The sequence below is a fragment of the Rhinatrema bivittatum genome, chromosome 1 (genome assembly GCF_901001135.1).
Source record: "Rhinatrema bivittatum chromosome 1, aRhiBiv1.1, whole genome shotgun sequence".
Classification (NCBI taxonomy): Eukaryota; Metazoa; Chordata; class Amphibia; order Gymnophiona; family Rhinatrematidae; genus Rhinatrema; species Rhinatrema bivittatum.
This window is the reverse complement of record NC_042615.1, coordinates 566,846,786-566,859,625: the sequence shown is the minus strand read 5'-3', so window position 1 is coordinate 566,859,625 and position 12,840 is coordinate 566,846,786. Positions and strand designations below refer to the sequence as shown.

The 12,840-nt window shown below is 44.9% G+C and overlaps 1 protein-coding gene across 3 annotated transcripts in view; it reads left to right on the top strand.

Moving 5' to 3' along the window:
* Positions 1-12,840, top strand: part of LOC115099576 (BDNF/NT-3 growth factors receptor-like) — a 265,666-nt gene that overhangs the window by 15,580 nt on the left and 237,246 nt on the right. For all 3 annotated transcript variants that reach the window (XM_029617318.1, XM_029617325.1, XM_029617311.1), the window contains exon 5: positions 2,446-2,514. In XM_029617318.1, the coding sequence (XP_029473178.1) occupies positions 2,446-2,514 (69 nt within the window). The remainder of the gene's footprint in view (positions 1-2,445; positions 2,515-12,840) is intronic.

Sequence of the window (12,840 nt, the reverse complement as noted above, 5' to 3'; positions counted from 1 at the left end):
CTTCTACTGGCAATTTTCTGAATATAGGTGAAATGAGTTCTTTATCACAAATTTGAATGTCATGAGCAAAATATTGCTGTCTTGTCTTTCCCTCCTCTGTGTAAGTTGGAATCTTTACGTGCTGAGAAAAAATTATCTAGAGAGATGCACATGAGATTCTGCACAGCCCTTTTTCTGCACAGGCTTTTCATCTTTTTGAGCTGTGAGCATGTGATGGAGCCTCTGCGGTCACCAAAGCTCATGTGCAACATCATTGCCAAACCTACCAACCTTTTTTTTTTACCCATCCGGGTCCTGCTCCCTTTTTTTGTACAGTGATGATACATTTGCATAACTTTTTAAGTTCCTGAGTCCTAGGTTTCTGGTATAGTCTTCTGCTTGTATTAAACTGATATATACTGTACAGTGTCAGATTGTGAGACAAGTGAGTTGAAACTATCTGACCAGCACACAGTGCTTATGCATGTTCTCCGTCTCTTTAATAACTGGCACTGAAAAGGCAAATAAATAAATAAACCCTCTGGTTTTTCTCTGAATTTGTACCAGTGACTTGTGCCTACTACCTGCTAGTATAGTTATAATTTAATTCTGAAATGTTTTTCTTGTTTGTTTTGGAGAGGATATATATATATATATATATATTTATTTTTTTTTCCTAGGTTTGTCACTCAGTTATGCTCGGGAAAGCATGTTTGCTCTGCCCTTTTAGGCCATGTCATGGTTAATTTCACTTCCTTAGGCTCTCCACTTGGTACTCCCAACTAAAATTGTTCCTTTGGAGTCATAAATTAGATATAATGTAAATGATTTTTTTTACTTTTATGCATTTCCCACGGGCGCAAGCGTTGGGTAGACATGTATGCCATGGCACCAAACACGGTTCAACCTCTGTGCGGGTGAGACTACATGCGCTGTGTAACTGCACGCCCACTTTTGCACGAGGTCAATATGAGCCTGAGAGATGCTTTTCTGGGGTGGGGGGAAGTTAGCACAATGAGGTGACGCTCATACCTGCCTTTTTTTTCCCCTGTCATATTCAGCAGCCTCATAGAAAGAAAAACTAAAAAAAAGAGAGAATTTTTTTTCTTCTGGATTGAAGCAACAATAATATAACCATGCTACCTAAAACTCAGGTAGTCCTTTGAATTATCATGTCGGCTAGTTTGGTGTTGCTGGCAATGCTCTTTATTTTTAGAAAAGCCTACTATTTTTCCATCAGAAGGGCATTCTCTCTCCTTCTTTCTTTCTCTTTGTGGCTCTTTTCAGCTCTCCATTTATAAAGGAGATTTCAGGTTAATAGAAAAACGGTTTTACTGTAGGGACACCAGAAGCCTGGTTTATTAAAGTAAATGCTCATGATAGTGGCTTTTCCAGTTTTGTTAAATTTTCTAGTTCTGAAGCTAGGTTTTCAAAAGCTTAGTCAGGCCTTATGTGGGTAAAGATAAGGACGTATGCCTGGAGGTTGGCTGTATTGGCTGAAGTCAATCTTTTTAACCACCTAAAAATACCCATGCAAGTTCAGAATGTGCATAGATTTGATGCCATGAAAATAAGAAGCACTCCAGGGCGGACCTTTAGGGTCGTGTCCTGAATTTGCATGCGTACTTTGCAGCTTTGCAATGTGTGTGGCTTCCCTTTGAAAAGCAGCTGCAATGTACATGGGCCAAAAGTTCCCCCTGGCACTGCAGACAATGCAGGCTCTTCAAAATTGTCCCTTTATTGCATATTTGCCTCATAAAAGCCATGGGATCTCCCCCCCTCCCCCCTCCCCAAATCATTTGACATATTAATAAAAACATGTATAGAAGTATTCTTACTGCAAAGACAGAAAACACAACATTGGATGTGGCCTTCCTACTGCTTCCGAGAGGTATATAAAAAAGCTGTCATTATGGAACACTGCAGCTTCTTGGTGTACAAGTTATAAACGCCCACGCGTACTTCACCCATGCCGCTGTTTGCAATTCAGAATGGCTGTGTTCTAAGTCTGAGCCGAGTTCCTGCTCTGTGGGCATTCTGCTGGCTTTTCATCTTTCCTTCCTTCCTTGTGGAGTGACAGGCCCTCAGGGGACAAACATGAGTCACATCTGGGAGTGGGATAGGGGAAGGGGAGGGAAAAGGTTTAATGGCTCAAACCAAACATGCACTGTTCAGTGAACATCCCATGCCCTCCAATCTCTCCAAATCCCCTCTGTATGAGTATATTTTGAATGAGGGGTTTAATCTACTTTGTGCATCACCCTTCGCATAATTCACAAGCATGGTACAGTTGATTTGTATATGTTGCCGCCTGGATTAGAGCTCCAAAACCAACGTTAATAGACCAGTGAAAGAGCTTCAATTACAAAAAAAAAAAACAGTTTCCAATTTCATTTTTGGCTCTAAAGTGCAACTATTTATATTACAATTGCACTCTTACATGGAACTGTTTTGTTTTTCCCACAGAAATCTTTCCAGGAACAAGTTATCATCTTTATCCAAGAAGCCTTTCCGTCACCTCAACTTGTCTCATCTGTAAGTAATGACTTTTTTTTGGCCACACTTTAAATAGTGGTTTGTGTTTTTAGGTGAGATGTTTTGGGAGGTGATGATAATGACAGTGGCAGGAGCCGAAGAAGTTTGACAAAAAAGTGTTACGCAGCTAAGTCAATGAAGTGAGAGTATTTCTAGGTATTTCACATTGACAACGTAATAGCAGCAGCATCGTTTATCTCGTTCTTTTACAGCAGAAGAGTTCAAAGTGTTTTACAGCATAATATGAGGATTACAATAGGCACAGAATGCATAAAAAATATAATATCAAACAAGTATAAATAGAATGGGGGTAATCAATAAAGAGAACCTAGCAGAGGTGTAAGGTTCAGTGAGGTTTATGCTGAGGAAGACTGGGTCGGGAGTTCAGTGTTCCAGCTGTGGGCCGAAAACTTCTACAAATAGCCAGGATTTTAGTTTTTTTTTCCTAAAAGTTAGATATGGCATATGCCAAGATGGTGGAGACTCATCCCAAGAAGGTTCTTTTCTTCTGGTTGGTAAGCTGCCTTTCCTTGGGCGCTGGTACAATTAAGCGAGCATGTGGCAATGAATGCAGCGGGTGAGACGGTATGTAGAAGGCTCGTTGGTTGTTAAGGTAGGGTGGTGCTCAGCCCAGGACCAGGATTTTAAATATGATGTGGTAGGATGTTGGGAGTCATGTGGGGCTTTTAGAGTGGGGTGATCTGGTTGAAATTGCAGATGTTTAACATGATCCCCACTGCTGAGTTTTGTGTACATGCTAAAGGCGATGATTTCGTTTTTATGGCAATCCAATGTAAAGGGAGTTGCAGTAGTCCAGGCAGGAGATTACACAGACTTGGAGCACCATAGCAAAGTTTGGGCAGAGTGGATGAAGTTGGCACAATTGGAAGAAGGCCAATTTTGTTAGTATTTGGACTTCAGTAGTGAGTTGTGAATGTAATATGAAGCCCAGACTACTGACTGAAGGGTGCAGTAGATCCTTCCAAGGTCACCCTTGAGTGGATATGGGTATGGTCTGTTTTTCCAAATCCACAGTGCCTCCATTTTATGGAGGTTTAGTTTTTCATTTTTGCAAGTAAAATTGCTATGAGATCACTCATCCATTATATTGCATTCACGTGTAGTTGTGGCCCCTCAAAGAGATATTTCAAATGCCGAAACACGTAGGACTGTCATGTGAGGAGGGAATTGATAGCTTCCTCTATTCTTTGCTGACAAGTTTGTACCTGGACTTTAAGAAAAATTAAGTATCGCACCTGTTTAGTGGTATCCCTCATGATTTATGTCTTTGCCAGACTACCCGCCATTTGTTTAGCACCTAGGTTGGGTTTTTACTTGCAAAAATGAAAAATGAAAAACTTTTGCTTTGGTATTTGGCAATCCATCAGCATTCACTTCCTAGCTGGGCCTCCTCTTTCTTCTCCTGATGCACTGCCTGTGCCTCACAAGGCGGCCCAGCATGCTCCAACACAGCAAGATGGTGCCGACCTCATTGCGAGGTAAAATGTCACCAGCTTCAGCTGTCGCACCCCACCTTAGGCACGTGAGTGGTAGACCTTACCTTATTTAAAGAGCCAGTGACAGGAAAAGCTCCATAGCGCTGGATGATGATGTCACACACTAAAGCCTATAAAGGGCTCACTTACTCCTGCCCTCATCGCCTTAGCAACAGGTCCACCAACTCCATAGTAGAGCGTGTTGCTCCCAGCATCCTTGTCTTCAGTTTCTTCATTCCAGCATCTTTATCTTCAGTTCTTCAGTCCAGCCTGTCTTCAGTCATGTCCAGTTTGTCTTCTGTCTTCGTCTCCTTGTCTCCAGCTTAGCTCCTGCTGTGCTTGCCCTGCCTATCCATTCCTTGTGTTCTCCTTCAGACGGATACCTGGTATTGACCTTGGCCTGCTCTGACTCACTTGATTTGTGCCCACCTCTGACCACTGCCTGTTCCTGGATACATCTGACCATCGCCCGGACCTTGGACCCATCTGACTGCCACCTGCCTATGACCCAAGTTATCCAAGAACTACCACTTCTGCCATCAGCAGAGACCCCACTTAAGACTTGCTGGCTCCAGCATCCAAAAGCTCAACCAAAGGGCTGGTATAGGCTGGTATAGGCAAAACTCCTGCTGGGTCTCTGTTTCACCCAGATCCACCTTCCAATGGTGAGAACCTGTAGGCCTCCTCCTTGCAGGTTGCACCAATCCTACCACTGCCCAAGGGTCCAAAGATGCAACAAATGTGTAGAATGATGGAAGTGTTGGTACATTATTAACAAGACTCATGATAAGTCATTACTGTAACCTAATTACAATTCTTTGGCTAATTTGAACAATTTATGACACCAATCCTAGCAAATTATTGCACAGTTAGTAGATAGCTTATATTTTATATGCCCTCACTATTGTACAGTACAGAAAAGACAATACGAACAGAACAGTGGTCTCTTGTGCAGATTTGATGGCCTTCGGAGTGAGGAAACTCACTCCAAGATGAGATTTGGGCAATGTTCTCTCCACCTAGCTTGATGGTGGAGAGAACATTTCCTCACTCCGAAGGCCATCAAATCTTCACAAGAGACCACTGTTCTGTTCGTACGTCTCATGTTGAATGTGAAAGTGGCCCCCAACCCCCTACACTCATACCTAATCCCCACCTTGAGTTACTAGGTGGGCCTCTCATAGGGATACAAATACCTGTCTAGGGAAGAGACACTAAAGCAAGTCTCTCTCTCTCTTTCTCTCTCTCTCTCTCTCTCTCCCCCCCCCATTGTGATAAACCTTTACCAGCCTCTAGCGCACAAACTACTGCAAATGAAAGAGGTGTAGCTATTGGCTGTGCTAACACTGTGGCTGTTTCACAGCACACGCCCCCTGAATTAAAAATTTGCATTCGTTAATGGCTGTTAGCATGATTTGCGGAATTATCTCCTGCGGTAACTCCTTGGAAAATGACCCCCTTGGTGGGTGGGACTTCAACTTTGCTGGGTAAGGGTGAATATCAATGCAGCCGGCTAAGTCTAGTCATGGTAGAGAGCAATCATAAATTATTCTAGAAGGTGTTTACCCAGGCAACTTGGATCTTAACTGGCTATATTAAGTATGTAGCTGGTATAGCAACGAAAACCAAACCAAAACCCACTCAGCCAGCAGGGTCTGTCCACCACTACCTTGCACCTCCCTCCAAAAGAATGAAAAACACATGGGAGCATAGTGCCTGTTCCTGCCCCACCCCCCTCAAAAAAAATTAAAAATGCTGTTGTGGGCCATAGCAGCCCGATAGCCCCCACACGAAATTTAAATTTGAAGAATGTCTTTGGGCCCTCTTCAACCCCCAACCAGCCATCCGGCCACATTGGCACCTCTACCACCACTCTCCCAACCCACCCGGATCCCTGCCAAACCCCCTCAGGCCAAGCCAGGAACCGGTAGTGTCTGTACTGCACTCTTAGTGATCTCCTCCTTTTTTCTGACAACACTAATAGTGGATGCTACTAGCGTTGCAGCTAGAGAAAGGAGGCTGCTGCCAGGAGGGTGGTACAGGCACTACCTGTTTTGAGGGGTTTGGGGAGGGTTGGGAGAGTGGGGGTGGAAGTGCCAATGTGGCAGGGAGGGGGGGGGGTGGTAAGGGGAGGAAGGAGCTGGAGCCAATTTTTAAATTTTAAAAGTTTGTGGGGAGGATTGTTGTGCCACTTTGGCCTATGACAGTGTTTAATTCTTTGTGGGGGGTGGGTGGGTGGAGGGGGGCTATTACGCCTGGTGATTGATGGATTTGTCTGGATTTTTTTTTTTTTTTATTAACTGGCAGTATACTTAATTTAGCCGGTTAAGAACTAAGATATCTGGAGATACTTAGCGCAGAAAACGTTAGCTAGTCAGTATATTCAGCACCATGGCAAGAGTTATCTGGCTAATGTTAACAGGAGACTTGTCCTGCTGCATAGGACTGACTTTAGCAGTTTGCTCTCTGGCTCACTGAATATGGACCTCACAATTAAAAACAAGCAAAACCACTTGGAAGAACACATTTTCAACAGATTCATTTATGACTGCTGAGTTAAAAGGGTGCTTTCCCTCAAACCTGCTCCCTCTTCTCTTGGAATGAAAGCAGAAAGGGACATAGGGACTTCTGCAGAAGGCTGTTGAAAGTTATTTCACCTCATTTTGAATTCTTATTAGTTAATCACAACTGCCTGCTGATTTTATTTTTTTTAATATCTGAAAGGTTGGAATGTGATACACAAAATGATTAGCATCAATGCAACCAACAAGGACTAAATTGCACAGGCTGGGTAAACAAATAAGCGTGGGAGTAGCTTGCTTATTGCAGCGGTTACTACCCCAAACCATTTAGGCTTGATACTTCACATTGATGCAGCTCCAGCACTGCTCTCTACATCAATGGCGGGGGTGGAAGGTAACTAGAACCAAAAAGTTACCTTTTGCTGCCTCTGGATATGTTAAACTTGAATGACCTCCTTCTTGCCCCTCATGATGGCAAAGAGACTTCAGAGATTTGGACATATGTTATGGAATGATGAGCATGTTTACAAATCACCTTTCTATTCTATGGATTTTTAAAAGATTTTGGATCATGACCGTGTGACCTAAACACCATCTTCATCATGAAGGCAAATGTCAAGTGGCATGACAGGAGTCCTGGAGAGATAAAACATGGAATAAAATTAATTTAGAAGAGAGATCTATATGTTTATTACTTTTCAAAGCATGCAGCTTTCTATCCTGTTCCAATCCCTGCCTCTCTTTTTTTTATATGAATCTGACACTGTGTAATGGATGGAACTGTATTCTATACACGACCCTTGAGTTTAGCTTTGTCATTATAATTTCATTGCATCATCATACCAGAATGCAACTGCCCTGAAACCACCAAAAAAAAAAAAAAAAAAAAATATATATATATATATATATACAAGGAAGTTATCAGCTGGAACTTTTTCACGTTTCTTTGAGCAAAGGTAAGAGAGTGGAACATTTTCAGCTACTCAAGACATCTGGAGGCACCCACCCGCCCACCCACCTAATGGACTGCGGTATACACAATTAATTAGGAGAAAATCGTACTTGTGGGATTTGAATCAGTTTTCTTTTTCCAAAACAAGTGCTCGGCAGTTGAGCTAAAGGCCTAGGGCTATCGATTTCCAGCAGCCTCCGTTCCTGTATGTTTAAGAGCACAGCTCTTTGCACTCAGCTTCGCCAGAACTATTTGTGGTCTAAATTCTGCAGAACGTAGCTGCTGCTGCCCGGTTCTGACAATAATTTCAGACCAGGATCTTTTACACAGCTGATGGTACCATGCATTACAAAATGTGTTCTTCTTTGTAATCTTGATAGCATTTTGCTATGTTTAAGGCACTGGCAATTTGGCAAAAGAAATCACATGGGCATAAAGACTTGGGGCCGTGCAGATTATAGCCAAGGTTTGAATAGAGAAACTTGGTAATTTTGCTGTAGATCACACAAATGGTATACTGTTCAATTATTATTGTATACATGTTAAATTATTTTATGAAAAGAGCAGCAGAATTGCAGCAGAGCTGGTGAAAGACCCTTGGTAAGAGATTGACACCACAATACTAGGCCCAAGGGCTTACTTAAGCAGAAAAAATGGTAGCGGTCCTCTTCTTTCTTCCTATTACCCTACTCATATAGATACCCACCTTTCATTCTTTCACTTCTCTACATCTCTCTGTTTTGCATCTCTCTTTTCCCTTATCGCCAGTTCTGTTCTCTCCCACCTCCCCATCTTCTTTCATCCCTTGCTTCTTGTTTCTTACCTTTTTCTCTCCCTTTTTTTCTTAATCTTGCTCTCCCATCTCCTCCCTCTCTTTTCTTCTCTTCCCATCTGTCCTTTCCATGTCCATTTCTCCCAGTCTTATTTCTCCATATTCTTCACTCTCCCACCACCCCACCGCCCGCAGAAGTCAGAATGGCAGCAGAATAGAAACACAGTGAGAATGTGAACTCTTGGTCTCCATGGCTACATCTCTGATAAAGCAGTGCCCAATTCCTTTCTAAATAGGAAGCAAGTTTGGGAGGGAGGAAAAAGGCATGGACTGGGAATTCATGCTGCCTTCATGGCTGGTGGAATGGGCTCCACTAGGCTGCAATTGTTCCTCCTCCTCCTTCTCCTCCTCTAGCCAGGTCCAAAATAGGATGGAAAGAACTGCCGGCACAGTGTACTGGAGCATACTTCCCATGGCAAGTTCCAGCTAGGCCATACAGGGTCTATATAGCACAATTCTGACCTGGCAGACTTTGCTGAAAGGGTAAAGCTCTGGTTTAAGTACAGATCTATGAACCTTAGCACCTGAGATTATTCTGATACAGTCCTGGTTTTTTAAATCTCTCTGAGAATACACTGTGCGTGACAAGAAGGACCATGCTGCCTGGAGGATAAGAATCAGAAAACCAGGATTGAAGGGTACATGTCATGATGACACGGAGTTTTGTTAGGATTTGTGGCTTGCGGGAAGGCTCTGCAAGCCACTGGCCTCACCCTGATGCCGCGAGACTCCAGCATGAACACTGCCTTGTGCGGCCCACCGTGCCACCATGCCGCTGACATCCGGGTCTTTCCTAGGGTGCGTGCACACAACTCCTGCCTTTGAAGGGCCCACAGAGGGAAAATCCCTACGGCGCCCTCTGATGATGCCAGCAGGACCGTCCGACTTAAGAACCCCTTGGACTGCTGGCCGGCGCCTCAACAACTTGGCTCCTGCCGTAGCAGTGTCTGTTGCTAGTGTTCCTGGTTCCTGTCATCCTGCATTCCTGATTCTTGTCTTGGCCAGCATTGCCTCTTCCTGCTTTACGACACCCTACCTTGTCCTGATTTTTTCTTATTCCTCTTGTCCAGTGTCTTCAGTATGTCCTTGTCCTCCCTTGGCCTGACTCTCTGGAACTTGACCTTCTTCCTGGATCTGACCACATTTTGTCTGCCACCTGGACCTGACTTCTTGTTCAGACCTGACCACATCTGTTCTTGGACTGCCCCGACCTTGGCCTGTCTCTGTCTCATCTGTCCATTGTCTGTCCTGACCCCCAGTGTGCTATTGAACTCTTGCTCTTGCCTCTGTCCTAGGGACCCACCTAAGACCTTCCGGCTACCAGAACCCAAAAGCTCAGCCTGTGGGCGAGGCGGCTGGTATAGGTGAAGCTCCAGTCTGTCCCACTACAGGGGGCACATTCACTAGCTGACGGTGTAGGGCTTGTAAGTTCACGTATGAGGCTGTGTCAGTTCCGCTGCAACACCAAGGGGTTACACCAACCTTTGCAGATTGCTGAGGCCATGAGCTCAGCAGGTTTGCCACAGTCCTCTATCATTACTGGGCTAGCACACCAACTCCAGCTGTAGCAGGACCAGCTGAACACCATGGATGGGTATCTCCAAGGAATGGCTGCTAGGTCTGCTCCAGCTCCTGCTCCGACACCCATGGTACAGCCTTCTGCACCTACATTATATCTGCCTCCATCGCCAAAATATGATGGTGACCCAGTAAAATGCAGAAGCCTTTTAAATCATTGTCAGATGAAATTTGAACTTCAAGCACCCTAGTTTCCCACCAACAGAGTCAAAGTAATCTATATCCTGTCCTTATTGGGTGGCCCCACCCTAGTCTGGGCATCACCTATCTGGGAAAGAGATGACCCTCTCCTGATTGACCAGAATCGCTTCTTTTAGTAATTCTGGCAAATCTTTGATGAGCCCGGTCACTCCACCTCCAAGGCCTCCGAGCTCCTGCGGATCAATCAAGATATGCAGTCTGTAGGAGATTATGGTGTGCACTTTTGCACTCTGGCCTCAGAACTACAGTGGGGCACTGACAGTCTTATTGCCATTTTTAGGCAAGGACTTTCTGAGTGAATACAATGAATTTGCTGCCAGAGACCTGCCTGAGATGCTGGGGGATTTCATCTATAGAGCCATTCAGTTATGTTGTGTTCATGGACCCTTGGGCTGAGGCAACATTGGCTCTACCTTCAAGGAGTATCCCTGCAGGTTCTCACCATCACCAGGCAGACCCAGGTGCAACAGAGACTGGTCAGGAGTTTCACTTTTACCAGTCCATGTTCCCCTTAGGGGTGAGCGCTATCCTCCTACAGCATAACAATAATGGCAACTTATGATATACTCCTACTTTTCAAAAAAGGTTTCTCCAGCAGAAAAGAACTACACCACAGGAGACCGCGAGCTGGTAGCAAAGTGATGCACTTAGGGTAGAGTAACTCATACTATAGCTACAAAATGCAAAGTACCACATTAGGACTCACCAGTTAGGAAAAGGATCTAGTTTTTAGAGATGTGAATCGGAACCGGAATCGGTTCTGATTCTGGTTCCGATTCACATCTTGTTTTTTTTTTTCGTCCGGCTCGATTGCGGTTTTGTTTATCGGCTGCGCCCGAGCCGATAAACAAAAAACCCACACGACCCTTTAAAACTAATCCCTTAGCTTCCCCCACCCTCCCAACCCCCCAAAAAACTTTTTACTGGTACCTGGTGGTCCAGTGGGGGTCCCGGGAACGATCTCCCGCTCTCAGGCAGACGGCTGCCACTAATAAAAATGGCGCCGATGGCCTTTGCCCTTACCATGTGACAGGGTATCCGTGCCATTGGCCGGCACCTGTCACATGTTAGGAGCACTGGATGGCCCGCGCCATTTTTAAAGATGGCGCTGGCCATCCAGTGCTCCCTCCATGTGACGGGGCCGGCCAATGGCACGGCTACCCTGTGACATGGTAAGGGCAAAGGGCCATCAGCGCTGCCAGACTCCAGCATGGCATGAACACTTCCGAGCGTGGTCCATAATGCCACCATGCCGCTGCCATACCACTGACATCTGTGCTTCCCCTAGGTCACACGCGCACAACTCCTGGCTTTGAAGGGAATGTGGTGGGAAAATCGCTGTGGCACCCTCTGATGATGCAAGTAGGCCCATCCTACTTAAGGGCCCCTCAGATTGCTTGCCAGTGCCTCAGCATTGGGTCTTCTGCCATAGCAGTGTGTGTTGCTAGCATTTCTGGTTCCTGTCATCCTGCATTCCTGATTCTTGTCTCATTAAGCCTTGCCTCATCCAGCCTTGCCTTCCAGCCATGCTTTCCATCCTTGCCCCATCCTGCCTTTTCCTGCTTCATCTTATTCCTCTCATCCAGTGTCTTCAGTGTGTCCTCATCTTCCCTTGGCCTGACTCTCTGGATCTTGACCTTCTGCCTGAAATGGATCACATTTTGCCTGCCGCTTGGACCTGAACTCTTTCTGGACCTGACCATGCCTATTCTCAGCCTGCCCTGACCTTGGTCTTTCTCTGTCTCCGCCTGCCCTGACTTTGGTGTGCTATTGGACTCTCGCTCTTGCCTCCACTCTAGGGACCCACCTAACACCTGTGGGGAGGCTGCTGGAATAGGTGACGCTCCAGTTTATCCCACTAGAGGGCACATTTGCCAGCTGCCAGAATTGGCTTTGTAGGTTCGCCTACGAGGTTGTGTCAACTGTGCTGCAGCACCAAGGGCTCACACCAACCTTTACAAGTTTTATTGGTGACTGTGAAGAATCCTGTATAATGCCACAGAATTCCACAGGCCATTTCTTTTCTCTGTAGAAAGTGACAATCATACAATCCTATGATTTCAACCTTTTCTATATTAAATAATGGACCAAAACAATTTCAGGTGAATTTTAAAAGCATTGCTTTTGTTAAAAGGCTCATATATGTGAGTATCTGAGCTGCAGGTGAGTAATGCACATTTTAAAAGCCGCTACTTGCACATGTATCTGCGTGTGCATGAGTAAAAAAAAAAGGGAAGGGGGCAGAAAAGGGGCGGAGCATGGGTGTTCTGGGGCAGGACCAACAGTGACCCTTGTAAATTCTAATTCCCCCCTGCTTTTCTAGTTCCCAGTTGCATTCCCTTGTTTTATTGTAACTTTTTCTTCTCCTTCTAGTTAATGTTTATTGTAGATTGTTAATGTTATTGTTAAGATCTTTGTTCCTTGTAAACCGATTTGATTTGATTTGTATCACGAAAGTCGGTATAAAAAAAGCTTTAAATAAATAAATAAATATTTTAAAACAGGCTGCTGCATCGTGTGGCAGGCTGTTAGTCACATATGTTTACTTCTGCTGATGAGGTTAAGTTTTCAAAAATCTCTGTTTAGGCCTAAATCGACTGGGAGAAGGATCTGGATCAAGTGTGTGTGTGTGTGTGTGTGTGTGTGTGGGGGGGGGGGGTGCAGGCTGAAAAACCAGAGGGGTTTTCAGTCTGCAAACTGGTGGACTAATAGGTAAAACTGGAATTGTCCTTTATGCGAGCATGT